This window comes from Myxocyprinus asiaticus, chromosome 44, assembly GCF_019703515.2.
Source record: "Myxocyprinus asiaticus isolate MX2 ecotype Aquarium Trade chromosome 44, UBuf_Myxa_2, whole genome shotgun sequence".
NCBI lineage: Eukaryota > Metazoa > Chordata > Actinopteri > Cypriniformes > Catostomidae > Myxocyprinus > Myxocyprinus asiaticus.
The window spans coordinates 15,970,366-15,996,015 of NC_059387.1; the positions used below are offsets into that span (position 1 = coordinate 15,970,366).

The window sequence follows — 25,650 nt, forward strand, 5'->3', positions numbered from 1 at the left end:
TACACAAAATGTAATATGATCAAAATTTTATATAAATCTATATTTTGCAATAATTTGCTGATTAAATTAATATTAGTGGAGAATGGGGTGTTAAATGGATGTCAAAATGGTCTAGAAAGTTCATAAATCCACATCCTAACATATCCTTTACAATATCTTCATTGTAAAAGCCCTGTACTTATAAATAGCATGTTTCCAATAATAATAACAAATGTGTTTTTTAGAACTAAGTCTGGATAACAAGGTCAACATATTTATGCTATATGGCAGTATTTCTGTGAATATGCCATTTGTTGCACATTAGTGTAATTCTGTATAATTGAACAGTGAAAAAGGTTTCAGCGGAAGGCTAAGAAAATTATGAAAAGGATGGTTCATATTCCACAAATACAGGAATAATTATGATCAATTCAAAGAAATATATTTTTTTTTACTGCAAGGGCAATTCAGAGCTTCACACTCAAATATACAGCCAGAATTTCAAGGAATAGCCACAAAATGATACACAAATAATAGACAAAGTAAACCATAAACTAATTCCTTGACACAGGTTAGTAAAACAAAGCAAAGCCAAGTGCTCCACTGAGCATTTGCTTGGCTAACTGAATCTAGCAATTTATATTATTGTAAAAAAAAAATCCTATAATCCTATAATCAATCTGACTGGCTTTCACAAGAGTGGAAGGCCTCCTGGGAGTGGGGCATTAGATACTTAGGATGAGGACCAGGTGCTATGACTGAGTAACAGTCATGGTCATCTTGTTTCTCTGTTCATCAGGAAGTGACATCACAGCACTCTCAAATTCATGTGAGTGATGCTGGGCTATGTTTTGGAGCAGCACGAGCAGGGTATTTTGTGTTTCTGAGAAGAGTAAAAGATTGGATATAAACATTCTGAACTCTGTCATCCTTAAAGGGATAGTTCACCCAAAAATGAAAATTCTCTCATCATTTACTCACCCTCATGCCATCCTGGATGTGTATGACTTTCTTTCTTCTGCAGAACACAAATGAAGATTTTAGAAGAATATTTCAGCTCTGTTGGTCCTCACAATGCAAGTGAATGGTGATCAGAACTCAGAAGTTCCAAAAAGGACATAAAGGCAGAATAAAAGTAATCCAGAAGACTTCAGTGGTTAAATCCATGTCTTCTGAAGCAATATGATTGGTGTGGGTGAAAAAGAGATCAATATTTAAGTCTTTCTCTTTTGACCAGCTCGACCAGTAGGTGGCTAAATGTGAAAGCAAAAGTCACTTCCACACCAGAATTTGGAAGTGAAAGAAAGTGTAAAGTTTCAGTAAAAAAAAGGACTTAAATATTAATCTGTTTCTCACCCACACCTATCATATCACTTCAGAAGACATGGATTTAACCACTGAAGTCTTATGGATTACTTCTATACTGCCTTTATCTCCCTTTTGGACCTTCATTTTGCAAACTGCATTGTGAGGACCAACAGAGCTGATATATTCTTCTAAAAATCTTCATTTGTGTTCTGCAGAAGAAAGAAAGTCATACACATCTGGAATGGCATGAGGGTGAGTAATTGATGAGAAAATTGTCATGTTTGGGTGAACCATCCCTTGAAATGTAAAAAATAAATATTCAAATCATGTAAATTCAAACAGTCTTACCATTATCAATATCCTTCGTACCCAGTACATGAGCGGCAGCAGATATAATTGGCCTGAGCTGACTAACAACCTAGAGGGAGAAATAAATAAAAGTTACACCTCTGACAGGACACATTTAACAGGGAGCTGTGAGTGGAGCATGCTGTGAGTGAAGGCTTTTACCAGCATTGGGTTATGTGAGTAGAGGAAGGCCAGGCAGTTGTAGATGGTCTTGTTCTCTTCCATGTCCTCCTTCAGAGGGAGATGAGCCACCAAAACAGGAAACACCTGAGAGAGAGAGAGAGAGAGAGAGAGAGAGAGAGAGAGAGAGAGAGAGAGAGAGAGAGAGAGTAAAGAGCGGGCAAAAACCAAGGTTACAGTAAGACACTTACAATGGAGGTGAATTGGGCCAGTACATAAACATTAAATACACATTGATTTAAATCCCTGATTTTATCAAACTAAAATCATGTTAACATGTATAATGTTTACGTCTAGTGGCTATCCTTCTGAAACTGTGTATATTTATATTTATGTACTGGCCCCATTCACTGCTATTGTAAGCATCTTACTGTAACCACAATTTTATTTATTAAACAAACAAGACAAAATTACTTTTGTGGTAATCAACATTATGCCACAAATGCTGTTAATTGAGCTTAACTTGCCTTGAGCATTCCTTAATTATAGCATAAAATAAAAATGGAAATAACTAATTCAAGTTATGTATTATGTGCAAAGTTAATTGTCTAACCTGCTCGAGTGGGACCCCCTCCACATGGCTCATGATCATCCTGCTGAGGGCAGCACACAGGTTATCGATCACTCTCAAGTCGAACTCTTTTGAGAGCAGGTTAGAGAAGAGAGAGAGCATCATGGGGTAGTCACTGAAGCAAAGTGGTTAAAGCTTAGCCAGAGACACAGAGATCAGAGAACACACACACAGTCACACACACAAGGGATCTGTGAAGGATACGAGGCAATGATGGGTCCAGCAGCCTGTGTGAGAGCTCCCAGACCAAAGACACTGTTATTACGCACCTCTGGGTCACTGTCTTTTACTCCGGCTACAAGTACCGGCAGCAGCCGATTGGACAGCCGTCCAGCCACGGCCCTGCCTCCAGCCACACCCACCAATGAGTGCAGGGTTTCACTAATCGTACCAACCGAGAAGGAGCGGTCTGCCTCAGTGCATGAGGATTTCTTTAGAAAAGGATAGAGAATCATGTGCAAAAAAAATTTCAAAGACAGGTATTTACAGGTATTTTTACTACCAAAAAATTAGAATGCAGCACAGCATGCAACTATTCCATCTTTGTGACAATAGAGGGAGAGACTCACAGCTTTGCTCATGATAAGAGGCAGCAGGTCATTGAGGTAAGGGTAGAATGTCTCAGCAGGTACAGCTGATGCTAAAACAGGAATCCCCTCACCAGCAAACTCCTGCAGCATGGCATCATACTCCGCCTGAGACACACAAACACTCAATAATTCCACACTGCATTTGTCACAGTTAATTGCGTCATTACTGAATGGAACTATGGCTACATCATAAAAATTGTGTGATTATTTTAACCACCTGCTGGTCGTCATCGTCTGCTTCATCCCCACCTACATCCTGACACACGGTCTGCGCAAGACGGAGAGAGTGAATATGAGATTATAAGCAAAAGAAACAAACATCCACCCACTTACGACTGGAGACTTATGTAACAATTTTAACAAATGAGAATAAGATGCCATTTGAAGCCAGTATGTGTCAGCACAGTCATGCAATTGGATTACTTAAAGCCCATTTTCCTTGACACAGATTAAGGTTTGTTCTTGATTTAAAAGGCTTTTTTTCCAAAGGCAAATTTTTCCTGTGATATACTATTGTCTTCATCTGTCTGCTGTAGATGTCATACATAAAATCTTATCTAACAACCACCAAATACCAAGGCACGTTCTGAAAGGAAAACCCTTAAAGGAACAGTTCACCCAAAAATGGAAATTCTCTCATCATTTACTCACCCTCACACCGTCCCAGATGTGTATTACTTTTTTTCCTGCAGAACAAAATGAAGATTTTTAAGAAAATATCTCAGCTCTGTAGGTCCATACAATGCAAGTGAATGGGGATCAAAACTTTGAAGCTGCAGAAAGCACATAAATGCAGCATAAAAGTAATCTATAAGACTCCAGTGTTTAAATCCATATCTTCTGAAGCAATCTAATTGATTTTGGATGAGAACAGACCAAAATATAACTCCTTTTCACTGTAAATCTAAACATCAGCAGTCTCCTTGGCAATCCTGATTTCAAGCTTGATTACACTTCCTATAGCACCATCTAGCACTCTGCATATGCGTTAAGCCCTAGGAAGTGTAATTGAGCTTGAAATTATAATATTAGGGACTGCAAGGGCAAGATGTATGGTGAAAAGAAAAAGTGTTATATTTTGGTCTGCTCTCACCCAAAATCAATTAGATCGCTTCAGAAGACATGGATTTAACCACTGGAGTCGTATGGATTACTTTTAAGCTGCCTTTATGTGTTTTTTGGATTTTCAAAGTTTTGGTAATCATTCACTTGCATTGTATGGACCTACAGAGCTGAGATATTCTTCAAAAAATCTTTGTTTGTTCTGCAGAAGAAAAAGTCATACACATCTGGGATATCATGAGGGAGAGTTAATGATGACAGAATTTTCCTTTTTGGGTAAACTATTCCTTTAAAGCAATAGTTCACAAATATTTTTACAATGTCTGTCGTTTCAAACCTATATGACTTAATTTCTTCTGCGGAAAACAAAATGAGTTATTTTGCAAAATGGTGATGGGCTGTCAAGGTCCAAAATTAAAGGCATAAGGCATAAGTAAAAGACATAGTCACCTTAAGCTATACAATAGCTTTGTAGGTAGAAAGTTCTGGGCTTAAAATTGAATCCTAAACCTGGTGAGCCCTGACCTTCTTCTTGAGAACATCTGTGATGGTGTTGCTGATCTCAGCTAGTCGCCCTGCAACCTGCAACGCCTCCCCCTGGCAGGATTTGATCACAGCATTCATAGACTCCAGAATGGCCATCACCACCTGCCTCTCCCTGTCCTGCCTCACTGCCTCCAGAAAACAAGGCAAAACCATGTCCAACAACTTATGCAGTGCTGTAGAGAAAAAGAGAGACAGAGATACCCAGAAGTTAATCAAAGGTTTCTGAATAATTGAAACTTACAAGATTCTTCCCCTTCACATTGACTGAAGCTAATTTGACTAAAAGAGTGGAAGGAAAGGAACGATAAGGGCTGTGAGGCCCGAGTTAAAAGTTAATCCTCTTGTCAAGAGAAGTTCCTCCTAATTATTTGCCTGGGAGATGTCAATAATGAACCAAAGACAGAGAGTTGATTAAAAGAAGCAGAGATAGTGATGTGAATATCAAAAGGTGTGCAAATGAAAGAGTCAGAGAGGAGTAGAGGTGGGTGTGTGTGTGTGTGTGTGTGTGTGTGTGTGTGTGTGTGTGTGTGCACACCCTGGTGGTTGGCCTCTGTTTGGTTTTCCTGCCATACTTTATGCTGAGCTCGGCAGAACTGGCCCATTGCACTAAAGGCAGCTCTCCTCACGTCCTGATGTGGGAACTGATGGATGCACATACACAAAGGTCACAAACATTACTAACACAAAGGATCAAACCCAAAGGGAAGCAATTTTACACACAAACACTCATGAAACACAAGAGCCACTTACATCACGGAGCTCATACACCTGCTGAAAGCTGGACTCCAGGAAGGGCTGAAACGCAGCTCTATGACACAGAAAACAACCACATTAGAGGTAGTACTGTGCATGATATACTGTATGTAATACTGGAATAATTATATTTGGACCTGTCTGCTGGCATGAAGCTTTCTGCATATTTAATAACATTTAGGTAGTTGATGCATAACATGTTCAAGATTTTTTTTAATCGACATCAGGATTTTAGGTTACAATTTATATGAAAGAATAAGAGAAAATGTGTCCTTAAGGTGCTGTGACTGGCCACCATTTCTCTTAAGTTTTTCACCATTTTTAATCCCCCTTTTGCTTTCATTAGTGAATTTTTTTTAAGTCTAAATATTCAATTTAGTTTCTCTATGAATATGGTAATATAATTGTAAAAGAATTAGCAAAATGCTGCTTGAAATCCTGATAAAATTACATCGCATCCTACATTTTCCCCATTGAACATCCTGTTTCACTCGGAAATACGGCATTTTTTAAGTTAAATGTGTCGCGAATGCCGTTTCAATGCAGTCAAATCCCAAAGCAAAAGGAATTGAGCTGTATGCACATCCAATGTAAGCCTCTATGTTGTAAAAGGAAATGCATAAATTGTGTGCTTGTTTTTTATAAAACATGACTCATTACCCCATGTTGAAGGCAATTTCACCCAAAGCATCACAAGCATCTTCCTTCTCATCAATGTAAGCATTTTCTACACTGAACCTGAGAAGATGGAGAGAACATTGATGAGCGCTCTTAAATAAGACAAAACTAAACCTAGAGAGTCAGAGAGACATACCCTGCAACATCTGTGTCATCAACCTCTCCATCATTCTCTCCATCCAAAACAGCATCACCCTCTTCACCTTCATCAACATCATCGTCGTCCAGGAGAACAAACTGTTTGTCCTCCTCTAAATGAGCCTGCGAGGTAGACAGATTATAACAGTGTGGACACAAAAAAAAAAAAAAAACTCCACTGTATGTGTAACATATTCCAATAAGTAACATTTAATATTATTGGGTCAAAATATGAATCTGGCACTTTTACATACTGAAAAATAATTAAGGCAAATAGGATCAGATTATATTTATTAAGATAAAATGCCCACTGCTGCCCTAAGAACACCTTAGATTGAGTAAAACCCCCAAGTCCCATGTTTGTGTAATTATGTCTCTGCTACATACATGTTTGAGAAAGTTTCTGTACTGACCGTCACTCCCTCAGTGGATCTCAGTGACAGCAGCATCACTGTGGTGATAGGGGTTAAGTGAGGGGTTAGACAATCCGGGCTCACTTCAGATACAGCAGAGAGTAAGCTATACCTGGAAAGAACAAAAACAGAGATATTGAGTGGATGTTTGTGTCTGTTATGAGAAGGTGTGATTTTTTTAGAGCAGAGGTGGAGGACTCTTGAGATCATACGTGCAGCGGCGCAGGTCCGGGTCATCCACTGCATCAGTGAAGTTCAGACTTAACTGCACACACTCTGCAGCCAAAGGACTGAAGACTTCCTTACCAACAGTGCGAGCCAACACAGAGAGTGTGTCTGAACGATAAAAAATTCAGTGATGAAAGGAAAATTAATGATGTTGTAGTGGGGACCAAAAGTCTGAGACCACTAGTGAAAATGATTCCATTTTGCATTTCTCTTCTATACATATTTTTTCATTCAAACTATATTATCAGCATAAAAGTTTGAGATTTGGAAGGGTGAATTGCAAAAATTTACAGAACTTAACACCAATGCACAATTTCTAAGTATTTGAGTGCATGCACTTGAGCTGGTATGGACTCCACAAGTTTGTACAAAACATGATCCATGTTATCCAGCATGATTTGAGAATGCTCCAATGAGCGTTTTTGTTCTTCAGTGGAAGTAAGGAAATCTGACCTTTTGCACAAAAGAGTTAACATGTTCGGTGTGAAAAATTTGCAAATTTTATTAGTGACCTAAAAAACAGTGCATAATCTTAAATATTTCTTATTTATTTTAAGTCATAACGTTTCTTTGTTTCAGTTTATTCAAAATCCTAAAACTTAGTCTATTTACAGATTTAAATGAGATTTTCAACCCTAGACTTATGAGATCTACAACACAAGACAGTATGTTGCATGCCTAACATTAAAGGGGTCATGACATGAGGAATCAAATTTTCCTTGATCTTTTGACATATAAGAGGTCATTGTACTATGTATACATACCATGAGTTTCAGAACTGAAAACTTCCTACTTGTTAGAAAAATAGCATTTATTAAACCAGGCTGTAGAAACGGGCCGTTTGGAACTTGTGACGTCACAAGGACCAAATACATCTGCATATTTCTGCCTCCAGCAAGACATTAACACCAATTTTTCATCATTGCACCCTTGGCCCCACCCACTGGTGCTAATAGTCAGTCACAGGTGAAAAGGAGAGGGGGAAATGGGACTTACACAGGACACCTTCACCTGGATTTAAATGTTTTTCTACACTAGATGAACAGCTTTGACCCTTATCATGCATCTTGCACCGCTTTTAAAAGACACAATATCAAGTTCGAACTCTACATAGGAGAACTTCATTGTGTTTCATTCAGCTGCGCTGTTTCCTGTTTTGAAGGCGTTCTGGACCGTTTTTGCACCCATCTGTGCTATATTTAACTTTTGAAAGCATGCACTATATAGACGTCTTTGATTGTTTTGATGCATTTCCGGTGATGTGTGCCATGTTTTATTAGTGGTACAAGCGCAACTTCTCATTCTGCTGCAGCCACTGACTGGGACATTAAGTCCTATGTGTAAACAAACACGGAAGATGTGAGATATTGCTCCTGTGAAGACCAGCATCTCTGCTTTGGCCTGTTGAAGCACCCAACAACACCATGGACTATATTACGCATGTATATTCAGAACATATCAGCTTGGATTGTATGTGTTTTCAGCTCATTTCTGAGTGGAATGTTTGTGAATCAGTCACAATATTATTCAAGCTTTGCAAAGGAACTGTTATGAAAGATGCAGCAGTTAAACACTACAAGACCTGGGAGTACACAGTTTAATTCACAAATGTTTCAAATGACATGACTGTTTGATAGTTCCTGTGCTTGAGTGAACATTTTGATACATTCACATGAAATGTGTTGGGTATATGTTATGTGTTAACTGAAATGTAGTCAGGGTTCCCACTCTTTTCAAGGCACAATTTTCAAGACATTGTATGTGCCCGACAAGGGTAATATTTAAGCAAAAACACATGCATCCATTTAAATCGAGCTTTTATTTTGGCGTTTCTGTGTGTTTTTGATGGTAGTTTCTCACCTCCAGATAAGCAGATTGCTCCATGGCCCAGTATGATTATTAATCCCCGTAAAGCTGTGAATCAATTAAATAAATATATAGTCTGTATGTGCTGTGCACTTCAGAATGCTCTCTGTCATCTCACACACACAAGAGTGCATATGATGATCATGATGAGGTGTTTTCAGTGTATTAGCGGCTGGCTCTACACATTCGTTTTGAAGCGTGCAACACTTGCACATAATTTATTTATTCAATTAAATATGAGACTTTTTTCGTTTAATTATCACACTAGGACATATCCAATTTTAATTTGATTAATTGTACATTCAAACATTCATTTTCGTCCAAATGTCATATTCCACGACATTCTGCCTTTTATTGCTTATGCCATTTTTACGACCAGATTCTGTGTTTTCCACATACTACATGTGGTAAACGCGGTATAAGCTGACTCTGATCATTATTACTGAAAATTAATTCACATCCCAAGGTATTAAGGCTGGATCACCATGCTACCAACCCAGTGTGAATTCATTAAAAAACAATCAGTGGTCTGACTGTCATCATTGTCTAAAGTTTATAACTCACAGGGATGCAAACTCATGAGGGGCGAAAACGGTGAGTTTAATTTTTTTTAAAGATTAAGCTAAAAGCACCAATTTAAGCTATTTAAATTATTCCAGTATAGCAAATTATCTGCACAATTGTGCAGAACTAGCAGAAAAAATAAAGGCTACTTTGTTGTGGCTTGCTTCTGCTTCACAAATTTTTTCCGTTTCATTAATTGATTCGTTTAGTGACCACTTCTGGAGATGCCACTAGGTGGCAACAAATGAGCGTCTTATGTGCAATGAGTGAGTCATTGAATAATTTTGAGATGTTCACGACCACAATCTGCCAAGAGACTTTATAGTATTTAAGCATTGTAAGAAAAAAGCAGATCTATAATTTCCGTTCAGTTTATGAACTGCCGAACATGACTTTTCATCCAAAAAGACAACAAAAATAGTCTAATATTAATGATTAATGAGTATCAATATCGTCCTTACCTTCTCCTTTATTTAAATTTGCATGTCAAATCTACTTACTTTAGTAGAATGTTTAAGCATTATAAGAACAAAGCACATGTACTGCATCATTTTCCAACAGCATTTAAACTGCTGAGCATGACTTTTATCAGAAAAGACAACAATAATAGCCTAGTAATAATAATAATAATTTTGAGTTTCAATAATGTCCTTTGTCAAAGTGCATTTCACATGAGTTGAGTCATCAACACTCCGTTCACATTTTTTGCGTGAATGTAATCACTGTACAAGGGCGGATCTAGAATATTTTTAATGGGGTGGCAAGGTGGTGGCATGCAGACTATGAGGGGTGGCAACACCAAAGCAAGCGCCCATTCGCAGTTCTTATGGATAAAGGTACCAAGCATCATTGCAGGGCTCAACATTAACGTTTGTCCACTTGTCCGGGATTTTTGAAGGGGCAAGTGAAAGAGAATTTTACTTGCACGACCGGACAAGTAGCCTGATTAAAATGTCAATAACGAAAAAAATAACTGGCTATAATTGTGCCTAGGCCTGTGTCTGTTGAAAATAATCCAGAGCATGTAATTTTGTCATTCGCAAGCTTTCTTGCTGTACGCTGTTTGACTGACAGGTGGCTTGTGTGCTTTACATGGGCGTGTGCTCCGAGAGATCTCACGCTAATGCAGATACGCACCTAAACGGTCAAATACACTTCAAAATTCCACCAAAATGCCCGTCTTGGTGAGTAATTCCACCAAAATGCCCATCTTGGTGAGATATACATGTAAACACAGTTAGTTATGTCTAAAGTAAACGTATACAGTGGGGAAAAGGTGGATTTGTATCAAAACGTCAGACTTGTAAGTGTTAAAACCTAATGAACCTGTTGCTGTCTCTGTGTTAATATTAATCAAACAACCATAACAAGAAAACACTCACTGCTCTTGGCTGGATAACTTTAGTAGCTAAAAAAAGTATTCATTTCATTCTGAATGTTTACTTGAATATTTGATACTGCTGTTAAAATTTGTAAAGCTGTTAAAAAAGCAATTGTTCATAATTAGTATTTTGTTCTAGTGTTTTTTTTTCTATACTTAACTGTTCTATTGTTACTTTAATATTGACAGTTTACTACTGTTGAATAATAACTTGAGAACTTAATTCTTAACAAATCATCATATTTCACTAAAGACAACAAATATTTTGGTATTGTGACAATGTATATATTGTGCATGGTTGATCTTGCTGCAATAACATGATGAAAAAGTAGATCTCATTACACAGAAGTGTGAGCACCCCTGCTGTAAATGATGGCGATGGAGGCTTTCCTTTATTTGACTACTGTACATAAAATAATTGAACTACCATTTGAGAATAACCTCCTCCCCTACCCAGCGCGTTTACATTTCTGCCACCGAGAATCGAGTAAATTGCATAATACTGTTAGGTGGGGCATCTGTCATAATTTTAGAAAACATACAACATAAACTTTGGCATGTTATTACTTGTACTATAATAACAAATACTTAAATTACCTTTTTCTCTCGGGGCAAGTAACTTTTTTACTGGGACAAGAGAATGACCAATTAGTACTAGGGCTGTCAATTAAAAATTTGAATATGCATAGAATTTAAGAAAAATACGCACATTCGAATGCTAAAACTGCGCATTAGAATTTTTTATGTGTGCCAAGCACTGGCGATGATTTCAGACCGATAGCATTCTTACATTAAAAAAGGCTAGATGAAGCGCAACAAAATACAGTTTAACAGAAACCAGGTGTCTCGAGATGCGTTTTAAAGTTCTTTTTAACTTGACACGGCATCTAAAAAAAACAGTGCTCCTGCATGAGACGCTGAATAAACAAAAACAAAGAGAAACAAAGACGTTCGTCTAGCGCATTTACATAGAAAAATCACATGGTAAACTGGATGGTTACAAAAGCGTTCGGTGTGAACAGCCCCTTACAGTAGGTGGAGGTCTTTGGTTGTTGCGTCTTGCTCTCTTATCAGCATTTATCAGATTAAGCAAAGAGTTTGTCCAGTGAAGTGCACAGACCTTAGCAGGGACAGGGGCAGAAGGATAAAAAAAAATTTTTTTTTAATGAGTAGTAATATATAATAAAAAGCGCCCTTGAACAAGATTACACAGATCATGAGCAACCCTCTCATAGGACAACCCAACCATGAAACACTCAGTTTATATAGGGAGGAAACACACTGCGCACCAGTGCGCCCCATCAACAATCAGCTCACCTGGTTACCACACACCTGAGAGTGATTAAGAGAGAGGGAGTGAAAGAGAAAAAGACAACACACACAAACAAAATGATCAAGAATGCCATCACAATGGGGGACACGGTAAAGAGAGCGAGCTGCGGCAAAACTGCTGACGCTAAACAACACATAACAGCCGCAACGAACACTTATTATAACATTCATAATAACACATTCCAGTGCCAGATTGTCAGTCAAAACACACACAGATTAAATATTAACTCCTACTCAAGAACTGGAGATGTTTCATCTGGATTATACACATACCTGATGACAGCTATTTCAAAAAGTGGTCAGGACATGTCTCACCCATCTCAACCCATAACTGAAAGCGATGTATCTAATAATCATTCAATGAATACTTGGAAAATTCACCACATATTTGTCAATGTGGTCATTGTTGTTGAGGAAATAAGCTCATCAACCCGTGAGAGCCCAAACACTGTACATGCATTGCAATCGTAGATAGGCGATTGCTCGATGTTGTGATTGGCTGCTGCTATAAACAATTATGGGATTGGTTGCTGCTGTAATTAATCACCCTATGGGTCTGTAGTCATTTGTGCGTTCAGTGAGAGTTTAGGCAGTTTGACATGAATAAACCCCTGCACAATGTCAAAATCAACGATAATATACTTAAATTTATATTTGATACATTTGGATACTTATTCTGGGGTGGCAGATGGGGTGGCATTGTCACCCTGGTAGATCTGCCCGTTACTGTAGTTCAATAACTGGGGTCTCTGGATACTCAAACGATAAGGTAATAGTTTATTTAAATAAATTATGAGACATTCAGTATCTCTTCATAAATTTGGACAGTTTTAAAATATTTCTTGTAGCTTTGTACTCTCAAAGACTTTTTGTGTGAGGCAAAAGCGTGTGGGAAAAACACTCTGGTGTGAAGTTGGAGCCGAGGTTGCACTGACGCGTCACTTCATAGACTTCATGACGCGAGTCGTGTGAAAGCCCCTCAACATGTATAAACATCAGTCACTTTTACGCATTAATAGCTCTTCCGCCCTTTTCTCTCCATGATGAACAAGGTAGACTCACATGGCGATACGCAAGTAAATAAACAACATGCCCCTTCAGTCAGTCAGTCGGTACATGCACCAAGTCATTCAGTTTGTTTATGAATGAGAAGTTTCACGAGTGCCTCTTCTCACTATGCACACACTGCTGTAACCAATCAAACGATATGCCTCGGTTGGACCACGACTGAAATCAATCATGAGGGTGTAAGTGCCCTTAACCGTTGATGTTGTTTCACAATGTGCAGCCGCCTGCAGTGACAAAACAATACGAATGTGTATTTAACTACTATTCTGAGTCCCGATCATAATCATATTTTTGTACATGTAATGAAAACCTTGCTAGCACTGTCAAACAAGCTTTTTATTATACTAAAATATTTTAGATTTGTTTTAATTTTTAGGTATTTTTCTAAATTTCCATTACTTTTCCATGGAAAACTGCACTGCATAATTCCAGGTTTTCCAGGACGTGTGGGAACCCTGGTAGTTTTATAAATTATAATGTGAAGCTTGTTCATTTTCTTCCGATTGAGTTTCAAATATGGCTGTATTTGAGGGACTGCATGAAGTTAGCCAATCAGAACAGTGACAGTTCCATTTAAGTCTTATTTTATTTTTTATCCCCTTTTCTCCCAATTTGGAATGCCCAGTTCCCACTACTTAGTAGGTCCTCATGGTGGCGTGGTTACTCACCTCAATCCGGGTGTCGGAGGACAAGTCTCAGTTGCCTCCGCTTCTGAGACAATCAATCCACGCATCTTATCACGTGGCTTGCTGTGCATGACACCGCGGGGACTCACAGTATGTAGAGGCTCATGCTACTCTCCACGATCCACACACAACTTACCATGCACTCCATTGAGAGCGAGAACCCCTAATCGCAACCACGAGGTGGTTACCCCATGTGACTCTACCCTCCCTAGCAACCGGGCCAATTTGGTTATTTAGGAGACCTGGCTGGAGTCACTCAGCACGCCCTGGATTTGAACTTGGTACTCAGCGTCAATACTCGCTGAGCTACCCAGGCACCTACATTGAAGTCTTAGGGGGCTTTCACACTGGGCACATTTGCTGTGGTCCGATTCAGAGTGCGATTGTTCCCAGTGCCCCCCGCAGCCTTGGTCTGGTTTTACTCTCACTTGATTCTATCGAACTATCGAATTCTATCTGTCCATTTACGTTCATCTTACGTCATCACAAACACGCATGGAGAACACAACGCGACTCATTATACTTTGTTTTTTTGTTATTTTGGTGCCATTATGCACAGCAGAGTGAACGACAACTGCGTATAGGTGCGCTTCATGGTGTAACTCATCAGATGACCAGGGGAAGGCGGCTTGCAGCTGCTCGCAAATGGAGTTTTTTGAGGAGACAGCTGATTGCAAGAAATTCATTTGAATCACTGTTTACACTGCACGCTTACACTCGTGTCCAGTGTTAAGTTATCGCCACTGTCATCTCCTATTATACCCTGTATTTATAACCTATAATAGTATTTATAAGGTGTATAGATAGATAGATAGACAGACAGACAGACAGACAGAATTTATAGTGTTGCATGTCATTGTGGTGTCATTAATTTTTTGGGACTTTCAGAAATGTGTGGATCCTCGTGTGTTGTCGAAAGCAATGATGTCGTCATCGGCTAAAACGCATGCGCAGGTTACTTTACTTCCTGAACGAGTGCGCACCCAAGTCCAAGCTGCTTTCACATTCACGTGAATCGCGTTACAGTTCCATTGCAACCGAACTCAGACCACCTCCTACAGGTAGTCTTGGGTTCGATACCACGGTGCACTCCCTGGTCCTTATGACAGCTTTCACATTATCAATTTTTAATGCGAACCGTGCTCTGTTTCGAACTAAACTCCCAGTGTGAAAGCACCCTTAAAGGGTCAGATAGCTTTAAACTGAGTTTTCAGACAGAGGGCCAGAGACAGGGTGGAAAAAGATCATATATTATTAAATTATGACTGTTTAAGTGCAACAAAAAAAATTTATCTTCAGGGAAGATAATAAAATTATAAAAAAAATAAAAAAAAATAAATAGTATGTCATGACCCATTTAAAAGAATAGTTCACCCAAAAATGAAAATTTGCAGATATTTTACTCACCCTCAGGCCATCCAACATGTATCTGTTTCTTTCTTCATCTTTCAAAAAAAGATTTTTAGGATTTCATTTCAGGCCTCCTCCTTTAAACAATGCAAGTGAATGTACTCCATTTTTTGTTGGTCCAAAATGCATATTTAGGGTGCATCAAAATAATCCACATGACTCCAGTCGACAAATAAAGTTCTTCTGAACCCAAACGATTGATTATTTTTAGAAACAAAACAATACTTATTTACTTTTTAACTACAAATGTTCGCTTCCGTACACCTCTGTAATGCACGCTCATGAAAGGGATGACGTAAGCTCGTTGGTAAGGTCACGCGTCACATGGAGGAGGAGGCAGGAAGCATGTCATTGTTTACAAGAGGAGTGGACTTTAAACCCTGTGAATCCCTCTTCAGTTTGTGAAGCTTCTCTTCTGTGTGATATCACCTGTACCCTTGATTTCACTGTGTAAACCCTGTAAATCCTGTGAATCTCAGTAAACACTCTCGCACTTGGTTTCACTAACTACAACTTGTGTTTCTTGAATTCCTGACAGTCATATAGCCTATATATTTCTGCAAAAGAAAAAGCACGAGTAGATAATGCAATGGCATTGCTCCGAAATAAAGGATGGTTATTTATTGCAGTAATAAATGTACTTTTTTTATATATTGTTTGAAATTGTTTTGGACTGTTTTGGTTTGTGAACAGCGCTTGGTCTGTGGTCTGTGCAAGTTTCTCTTGTAAACAATGATGCACTTCCTGCCTCCTCCTCCACGTGACGTGTGACCGAGCTTACGTCATCCATCTCATGAGCACGCGTCACAGAGATAAACGTAAGTGAACATTTGTAGTTAAAAATATATATATGTATTGTTTTGTTTCTAAAAATAATCAATCATTTGAGTTCAGAAGAACTTTATTTGCCGACTGGAGTCATGTGGATTATTTTGATGCATTTTGGACCATTTTGGACCATCAAAAAATGGAGTACATTCACTTGCATTGTTTAGAGGTGGAGGCCTGAAATGAAATCCTAAAAATCTTAAATTCTGTTTTGATGAAGAAAGAAACTCAGATACATCTGGGATGGCCTGAGGGTGAGTAAATTATCAGCAAATTTTCATTTTTGGGTGAACTATTCCTTTAACTAAGCATTCAGATGCACTGGTAACAAAACACTGAAATGTGGCAGTTCCATTAGTTGTTGTATCATTGCTTTTACCCAGAGCCTGTGTCTGCAGAGCCCTCATCTCCACTCTCGTGTCCGTCAGGAATCCCTTCAGACTGTCAATCACTGGTGGGAAGTAAGGCATGAGCAGCTCTTTGGCTGCATTTGCTGAGTGAGAGAAAGAGATTGTGTAAGATTGTATTCCACCCTATCAAACGCATTCTCGGCGTCAAGTGAGATGGCAGCAGTCAGGGTCTGATCATTCACAACTGGCCACATAATATTTATAAAACTAATATTATCAGAAGAACTACAACCATGAATAAACCCCACTTGATCTATATGTATAATAGATGTAATTACTCTGCTTAATCGATTAGCCAGAATTTTAGACAATATTTTTACATCTAACTGGATCAGGGAAATTGGACGATAACATTTACATTCATTTGGGTCCTTATCTTTTTTAAGAATGAGACTGATCAGGTCTTGCATCATGGTTGGCAGTAGTTCACCTTTCTTTACTGACTCTGTGTAAACTTCTAACATAAGTGGAACCAGTTCTGTGACATAAGATCTGGCCCCAGTGCCTTACCTGCTGGCAAGGCTTTAATTACCCCAACAAGCTCCTCCAAAGTAATATCTGAGTAAAGAAAGTATTTTTGATCACTCGTCAATTTAGGAAGTTCTAATGGCTCTACGAAGTTGCTAATATCCTTATCGGTAGACAAAGACGTGAAGCTATAAAGATTCAAATAGAATTCTTTAAAGGCCTTAATAATATATGTGGCAGAATAAATATATTGCCTCCAGAAGACTTCACTGAAGGAATGGTGGAAAAAACTCTCTCTGTTTTATGTATATGGCAAACAGTTTCCCTGCTTTGTCCCACAACTCAAAATATGTCTGTCTTGCCCTGAATAACCAAAACTCAACCTTCTGTGACTGAATAGTATTGTACCTATATTTTAGCTGGGTCAACTCTCTAAGACCACTGGATGACAGTTGGTGCTTCAGCTCTGTTTCAGCACTTTTAATACTCTTCTATTTCTATGAATTCTTGTGCTTCGATCTTTTTAATGAATGAGGCATATTATATGATACGCTCCCTAAGAACTGCCTTAAGTGCCTCCCATGCCACACCCACAGAGGACATTGAGGACCAGTTGGTTTCTACATAAACACTGACTTCTTTCTTCAACATTTGTTGAAATGATGGGTCCTATAGAAGAGATGTATTAAAGAGCCATCTATATGATTTTCTTTTCTCTATATGTGGCAACATCTCTAAAAACACAAAAGCATGATCTAAAACTAATATGCACCCAATTGAGCAGTCAGTGGTAGATGGAATAAGTGACTTAGATATATATAAAAAAAAATCTAGAGTAAATCTTATGAACTGATGAAAAAAAAAGTGTAGTGCCTCCCAGATGGATACAGAAGTCTCCAAATGTCTGTAAGACCAAGATTTTTACACATCCTCTGAAGTGTCAACGTTTTTCTAAAGGGTCTACACACCTTTGCATCACCATGAACATGGACTGGATCCATTAAAAGATTAAAATCTCCACCCAAAACCATATAATGGAGGATCCCAGCTGCTTGTAACGTTCCCTCAAAATCTATAAAAAAAAAGTTCTAATCATCAGCATTGGGTGCATAAATATTAGCCAAAATAAGGTTTTGCCACTGTATTTCAGCCCTCTATTTCAGACTCTTCCTAAATTATCTTTGATCTGTTTGAGACTTTTGAATTGTAAATGCTTACTTATCAATGTGATGACTCCCCTGCTCTTACTCAAACCAGCACTGCAAAAAAAAATGCCCACCACCCCATGCCCTACCAAGTTTTTCAGCTTCCTGTGAAGAAAGGTGTATTTCTTGAAGGAACACTATATAATATTTTTAAGCTTAAGGAAAGATGCAACCTTACTTTTTTTATAGGGTGCCCCAGCCCATTAACATTCCACGTGGAGAGAAACATTTTACCTATGTTAAAGTGTGACATATTGACATGTAAAATAAATTGTGTACCCAAGGCAAAATTACACAGACCACTTTCCAACATTGATGAAACAATCAAATCCTGAACAACCTACAGAATAAAAATGCACTTCAACCCCGTGCACAACAGTCCCAACTGGCATCCATCCCCCAAGAATCCGACAGTCCATGCACGCTCACAAGATTTTCCGCAACTCTCTGATTGCTCAAGTCCGTTTTTTTTCCCCTTGTGTTTTTACACAAACCATGCCATTAAATTGCCCAAAAATGTATTCCATAAAATAAGCCCCAGTAAATAATCACATCGAACCCACAAAATTAACTAATTAACTCAATGATAAGTCAATAAAGGGAGAAAGAGAGAGAAAAAAAAAAAAAAAAAGAGTAGCGCGAGAGTCAGTGGGCAGCCAACAGAATAATATACCCTCTCAGGCTGCATCAGTAAAATGCACGATGTGTAGTCTGTATTGTTGACCGAGTGCAGGCAAAATTAACCACTCGCACCATTGATTTAATGAAGGCGATAGCTTGTCGTGGGCATGTAAATGTCTTGCGACCACCCTTGGCGTCAATTCTTAGCTTAACAGGAAAAAGCAGTGCGAAGCCCACCTTCTGTTGGTGAAACAATTTTTTACACTCTTTGAATCCGTTGCACTTCGCATGTATCACACAAGCAAAGTCTGGAAAAACCATGATGTTGGGGGGCCTGGGTAGCACAGTGGAAAAAGACGCTGGCTACCACTCCTGGAGTTCGCGCTAGTTTGCTAGGTCCAAACTCCAGCCAGTTCTCCTAAGCAACCAAATTGCCCAGTTGCTAGGGAGGGTAGAGTCACATGGGGTAACCTCCTCGTGGTCGCTATAATGTGGTACGTTCTCAGTGGGGCGTGTGGTGAGTTGAGCGCGGATGCCGCGGTGGATGGCGTGAAGCCTCCACACGCACTATATCTCCGTGGCAACGCACTCAACAAGCCACGTGATAAGATGTGTGGGTTGATGGTCTCAGACGCGGAGGCAACTGGGATTCATCCTCCGCCACCCGGATTCATAGAATCACTACACGACCACGAGGACTTAAAAAGCGCACTGGGAATTGGGCATTCCAAATTGGGTGAAAAAGGGGAAAAATAAAAAAAATAATAAACATGATGTTGTGGTCCTCCCAGCACAACTTGCCTTTATTCCTCGCCACTCATAGAACAAAGTCTTTGTCAGCCGACCGCAATAATCTTGCCAGGATAGATCGGGGTCTGTCACCCGCCGCGGGAAGGGGCGCTTTATTTCGAGCTGGCAGTCCGTTATGTCGATCAAATTCGGAATGAGCCTGTCCAAAAACTTCACCATATCTTGACCTTCCTTTCCCTCAAGGATTTCAACGAAACAAACATTATTACGCCTGCTCTGATTTCCCATACCCTCTAGTTTTTCCAACACGCATTCCACATCAGCCCTGGTAGCAGGTGGGTTAGCATGTAGCACTCTTTCGGCCGACTCCAGAAACTCGACCCATTTTTCAACATCGTCCTTTCTTGTGATCAGGGTGGAAAGTTTCATCTCCACAGAAGTGATCGCTCTAAGTATTTCTGCGAGGCCCTCCAAGTCGGTCGAGATTTTTATCAGCACTGCATAAATGTTCGAGATCTCCTGACCTACTTCACGAAGCTGGCTGCCACCATCGACTGGACCTCCTCCATCCTGATCCTGCTAGGTGTCTGACGGGTAAAACGCAAGTGCTTTTTAATGTCCCCACAGGCCGACAATTTCAGATTTTTCGACATCCTGCCCTCCCAGCAAAGTTAGCAAACAAAAGTTACAGTTCTCACCGGTTAATATTGCTTAAAAGGATAATTGTAGCAAAGTTTAAGCGGAGCTCGCCTCTAAGCGACCAACCTTTGCATAGCATCACGTGACTCCCCATAAAATGTAGTTTTAATGGAAAGGAGGAGTTACCTATCGCCCCTATTGCACTGACCGCCAGCTCTTTCAGTTTGAGGTTTTCTGCATTGTTTAGGGCTGACAGCATGGTTTCCATTAGAGTGGGCAGGTATGGCTCAATAGCTTGACCTGATCAAGTACAAAAGAGAGAAAAAACAGAGACAGAGAGAGTTGGATGCATGCAGGCCCATTATGAATTATTAATAATACAATATGTTAGTAGTGGGGAAAACATCTTGAATGATCCACTGTATTCTAACCCAAGTTCTCCAAAAAGTTCTCCAGAGCATAGAAAGCCTTGGTCATGTGTCCCATTTTTGTCTGGTTCACTGCAGACAAGTATCCATGCAACAATGGCATCAGCTCAGCATGGAATTTACTGATATCCGGCTATGAGACAAAATCAATCAATTAAATTCAGAAGCTTTTTAAAAGCAAAGAAAACTAGGCCATCACATGTATAACATTTCAATCCAACCTGCAGGTGTTCAGAAAACTGTCCAAGGGCAAAGAGCCCTGCACTGCGGACCATTTGGTTACTGTCAGATAGACTTCGACACACCATTTGAAGCAAGGATGACAACATCCTAACACACACACACACACACACACACACACACACACACAAATAAAAAGCAGGGCACTGAACAGCTTGTTTTATCATGGATTAAGATGCATGTATGGATGTAAAGGAAGGTTTACTTGGTGCGGATATGATCTGCACAGCCCTCTGCCAACACAGCCAAACACATGAGCCCTCCCTTACGCTCGTACGGATTCTCACTGGCCAGACAGGCTTGAGTAAAAGGCATCTGCAGCATACCAAACACAAACATTTCTTTAGATTAAGACAGTCAGCTGTAAGAGCAAGCTCCTTTCCTGTCTCTATACTGACCAGCTGGTTGAAGAGTTTTTCGGGTGGCATATGAAGAGCCATGGTGTCAATAACCTGCAGTAGAAACAGGCATTTGAGCGAATAAGAGATAGGTGAGGTGGGAGAATGAGGAAGAGAGATAAAGCAGGTGAAGAGACCGACCTGAACAGCAAAGTGTTTGGGGTTCTCACTGTCGCCCTCAGTGTCATTCTCCATATCCTCTGGGTCCTCCTCTCCAGGAGGGGGCACAGCACTCAGTATAGGAAACACAACCTGCAATATCGGTTGTAAAAGCTTATGCTTTAATACAGCCTGGAAAATAGAGAGAGAAGTTGTTACTGATGAGAATTTAAATCATTTTATATCATCACGGACAAAGCACTGCTGACGTAATGAACTAGGATATGAAAAGCAAAACACGTCCATTAATCAATTATGAGAAATATATATAAACAAAACATAAAATATTAGCTTGCCAAATGCTTTAAACCTTTGCAATAATTAACACCAAATCATTATATCAAATGTCCATGTGTAATACACACCCAAAGTTTATTCAGTTTATTGCTTTAGAAAAAACACAGAAGCCAAAAAATTGGGGTTACCTTGCTTTTTAATCTGATGAGAAAAGCAATACATGACAGAGCCTTTACACGAAGAGAATCACTTAGGGACACGTCTGCACCGATCTAGAAAGAAAAAAAAACTTTATATTGAAATGTTTGTGTGTTGATGAGAACTCAACCAAATTTTGGTTTTGAAGACTTCACTGCAAACATAAACTGCTGTATAAATATGTGGACAAACCTCCAGACAAAACTGGACAATCTCAGCAATGTACGGGACAACGATGGACACTTCGCTCTCCATAAGTTCATCAAATACTTCCATTGCCTCACTGGCCTGATCCTTAATAGAATAAAATCCCATTTTATAAGATTAAAAAGGAAAGTCTGAAGAATGGCCAAAGCCACTGAGCCACATAACGGTTATTCTGCAAACAAACCAACCAGGTATTGCAGCTCTCACAGTGCTTAGCACATAATTTAGGAGCATAAAGTAAGCAATGATTCGAGCATTACCATACAAACACAATCAGAGTGGATCAAAGCATTCTCACCTGATCTGCCTGAATGAGGTGTTTAAGAGCAATGAGCAGTTTGGGGATCAGAGATCGCATCAAGTTCTGAATGAGACAAAAACAACATTCTCAACTTGATAGCTTGATTTCATTCTGCGGTACTCTATATGCTTAACTAATTCTTTAAAGGGATATTCCGGGTTCATTTCAAGTGAAACTCAATCAACAGCATTTGTTGCATGATGTTGATTACCACAAAAATAATGTAAACTTTTCCCTTCTTTTCTTAAAAAAAAAAAAAAAAAAGAAAAAAGCAATAAGGCACTTACAATTAAAGTGAATGGGGCCAATCCGTAAACAATAAAATACTCACTGTTTTAAAGGTTTAGCCACAAGACATAAACAGTATGCATGTTAACATGATTTTAGTGTGATAAAATTGCTTACTAACCCTTTCTGTGTGAAGTTATAGCCAATTTTACAACATTATTGACATGACAACATAATATTGTAAAGCCTAAAACAACAATTTAAACAACTTTACTGCTCAATAACACAGTTTTAAGAGAAAAAAATATTTTAAGCTTCATATTACTTTTAATCCCTCCAAAAATATGCCCCATTCACTTACCTTAATTTAAAGAGAGAGAGTGATGAGGCGAAATATTTTTTTGTGGTAATCAACATTGTGCCATGTTGTCTTGTCATATTGTATATGTCTTGTATTGAACCCCAAATATTTCTTTAATTCTAGTAAAAATTGCAGTAGACAGACAAAGCAGAACAGACCATCTCCTCTGTGCCAGTGTAGGCTGTGATGGCAGTGAGGGTGAGAATGCAGTAGTAGAGAATCGTAGGGTTGTTCAGGTCTTGTAATACAGTCTCAAACAGTTGTAGTAGCTGCTTGTAGTGGGGCTTAAAGGGCTCCGGGTTTGATCCCACCACCTTGCTGAGCAGTAATAGACCCACCTGGACAGGACAACATAAAGACCATGTTAATATAAGGGAACAGACCATTATGTGCCAACACATTCACAGGGTTCTGTTTATGCACCAAAGATTACAGCATTGTCATGATTAAAACTTCATTATTGGCATTTTTACTAACTAATAAAGAATCAAAAATTAAGGTGCTACCATGTTTTGTTTTGTTTTTGGAAATAGTACTATGGTAATACCATGTTTTGGACATGTCTCATGGCAGTACAAAGGTATTCTTTGAAATTCCTTGGAATAATATACCATGGTAATCACTCAACACCAAGACATGCATCAAATGGTATTACCGTTGTATCCCATCACTGTGTCATAGCACCATCACGCTACATTTTTGAAACAGGTTGATTGTTAACTGGGTTTACCCGTCTGTCCTGTGGGTTGTTGCTTTTAGTGGACTGGTTCAATAGGGACAGAAGAGCAGGCCAGCGGTCGGGGGTCTCGTGTTTCACCAGGACTGCACTCAACTGAGAGAGAGAGTGAAGAACTGTGTGCCTGCACATTGAAAGACAATCATAATATAACAGGAAAAAAAGTTTAAAAGCATAAGGCATGGTTTTGCTTGCTATTTCTGATTTATATTGAGTGTTTCAGTGCAACTGATTACAGACTTACTCTGTTTCTTGTTGGAAAGCTTGCAGCACCACTGCTTTCAGACTGAAAACAACAAGTCACAATGTAAATGTACAGTGCAACACAGAAGAAATACTTATCTTAGTTTCTTGGTTTAAATGAGAAGTCTCTGACCTCTCCCTGTGGTCTGGGCTGATTTTTTTCCAGTGTTTTCTCACTCTCATTCTGAGCATCACTGCTGCCGACTGACGAATCTGAGGCAAAAATCAAAGGCATTAAATGCTGACCAAGACAACAGCACGTGGCTCATTATATCTTCAATAGTGTGTAACGTTAGAGCTGACACTGAATTACAGTTAACCGTGTGTTTACCTGTGGGGTTTGGGACCCTGTCATGACTGCACATAATGCAGGGATGATGGCTGGATCTTTAAATGCCTGTTTTAACTGAGCTGTTGCCTGATAAGGAAATGATAAATCAATATCAACCATAACAAAATATTCCATGAATATTTCCCAACTTGGCTAATGGATATGCGAAACTTAAGAAGGGGCACGTTTGTCTGAGTGATTTTACGAAACCAAATAAAACAGTCTGGAGCTAAAAACGACATTATAGAAAGTTATGCCACATATATCAAGACTTTGGCACAGGATAACAGCTTAATTTAAGTATCTACCTGCTGAATGACAGCATTATCCGGCTGTGTCAGCTGCTCCAGGATTCGCTCGAGCTCCTCTGACATGATTTTAATGGCGTTTTAACCGTTAAATACGTTTATTGAAAAATTAATACCCCAAATAGACCAAATACGATGACAGGTACTGACACTATTCAGAAACAGATTTGACCATATAACATTAATGAAAATATCAGATGTTATTATTTTCTAAATTAACTGTCATGAGGAAAACGTTGTGTATCAGCTCGAGGACATTTGCACCTTGAGTGAGTTCCCAAAAGGAGCACGCGGGATAAAAGGAGTGAACGTCGCGTGAGTTTGATGTTAAAGGGACAGCGGCACTAAACACGTTTGAGAAATGATACAGCGAGACCCTATGAATAGTACTAGTGCAACAGCGCCGACTGTACTAATGGAGGACGAAATCCAATTTATCCTGCTGACAAGCTGTACAGAAACTGATAGACGGAGCATAAATCCTATGCAAACTTTTCTTACGTGTTTCTGTGCCATTCAAACCATAAAGTCAATAAAAATAAAGTAAAAGTAAAATAAAGTAAAACAATAAAGCTGTTTTCGTTTCTCCTTGTTTTTAAATGGATCAAGTTGAAGCAGATGCTCACTAGAGATGATGAGGTGCTAACTAGTTATTTGCATTTGAATCTCCATTGGAAACAGATTCACTGCACAGATGAAAAACAACCATTATCATCATCATCATCATTGAAAATCAACAACGCACTACTGAAAAATAAGCCAAAAAGTACACACTTCTACTTCCTTTTTAAAGTTCATTTTCCTTATTAAAAAGTTTTACTTCTAAAGAAAAGAACTGTAATTTTGAAACATACAGTATATATAAAATCATGAGTGCTCACATGAGATAAAGACTCCAGGCAGTCATATCATTAACCTTACAAAATCTGTTTTATTCTACATGGAGAGGGTCCCCTCATGGGGGCTGCCATGTTAGTATCACATGACCAGCCGGAAATGTACTGCTTAACCTCAGTAACCACACTGTTATTGGATACATTCACTTAAAGATTAAATGAATCCTGACTGACTGTGAAGAGTGAATTTCTACAGAAGCATTAGTAACTAAAAACTATTGCGTTTAAATGATGCTGGGTCTATGACCCTCTGTGTCAGTGCAAATTCAAGACGACTTATGAAAAAAAAATACTGAGCACACTTTTAACAATTAAAGTCCTTAAATTTGTCTTTTTTGCATTTAATAAAATAAAACA

The 25,650-nt window shown here is 39.0% G+C and overlaps 1 protein-coding gene across 2 annotated transcripts; it reads right to left on the reverse strand.

Annotated features, from left to right (window-relative positions):
• Positions 1–399: 399 nt before the first annotated feature.
• Positions 400–24,720, reverse strand: LOC127434195 (importin-4-like). Of its 2 annotated transcripts, XM_051686761.1 has the most exons (30): positions 24,398–24,713; positions 24,090–24,176; positions 23,892–23,971; positions 23,760–23,801; positions 23,510–23,639; positions 22,938–23,117; positions 22,188–22,253; positions 21,875–21,976; positions 21,673–21,756; positions 21,230–21,379; positions 21,089–21,142; positions 20,896–21,005; positions 20,672–20,780; positions 20,454–20,583; positions 20,209–20,322; positions 16,309–16,422; positions 6,779–6,902; positions 6,567–6,678; positions 6,152–6,276; positions 5,998–6,075; positions 5,335–5,392; positions 5,120–5,225; positions 4,564–4,757; positions 3,194–3,244; positions 2,956–3,081; positions 2,591–2,817; positions 2,369–2,501; positions 1,798–1,902; positions 1,636–1,705; positions 400–862 (listed from the first exon to the last, which is right to left on the reverse strand). In XM_051686761.1, exons 1-30 carry the CDS (start codon positions 24,461–24,463, stop codon positions 732–734), a joined length of 3,258 nt encoding a protein of 1,085 aa, XP_051542721.1. In that variant the 5' UTR covers positions 24,464–24,713; the 3' UTR covers positions 400–731. The 2 variants fall into 2 exon arrangements, 1 of the variants encoding a protein (XP_051542721.1); XR_007896000.1 differs by lacking the exons at positions 400–862; positions 1,636–1,705 and having other exon boundaries at positions 2,369–2,454; positions 2,656–2,817; positions 24,398–24,720.
• Positions 24,721–25,650: the final 930 nt, after the last annotated feature.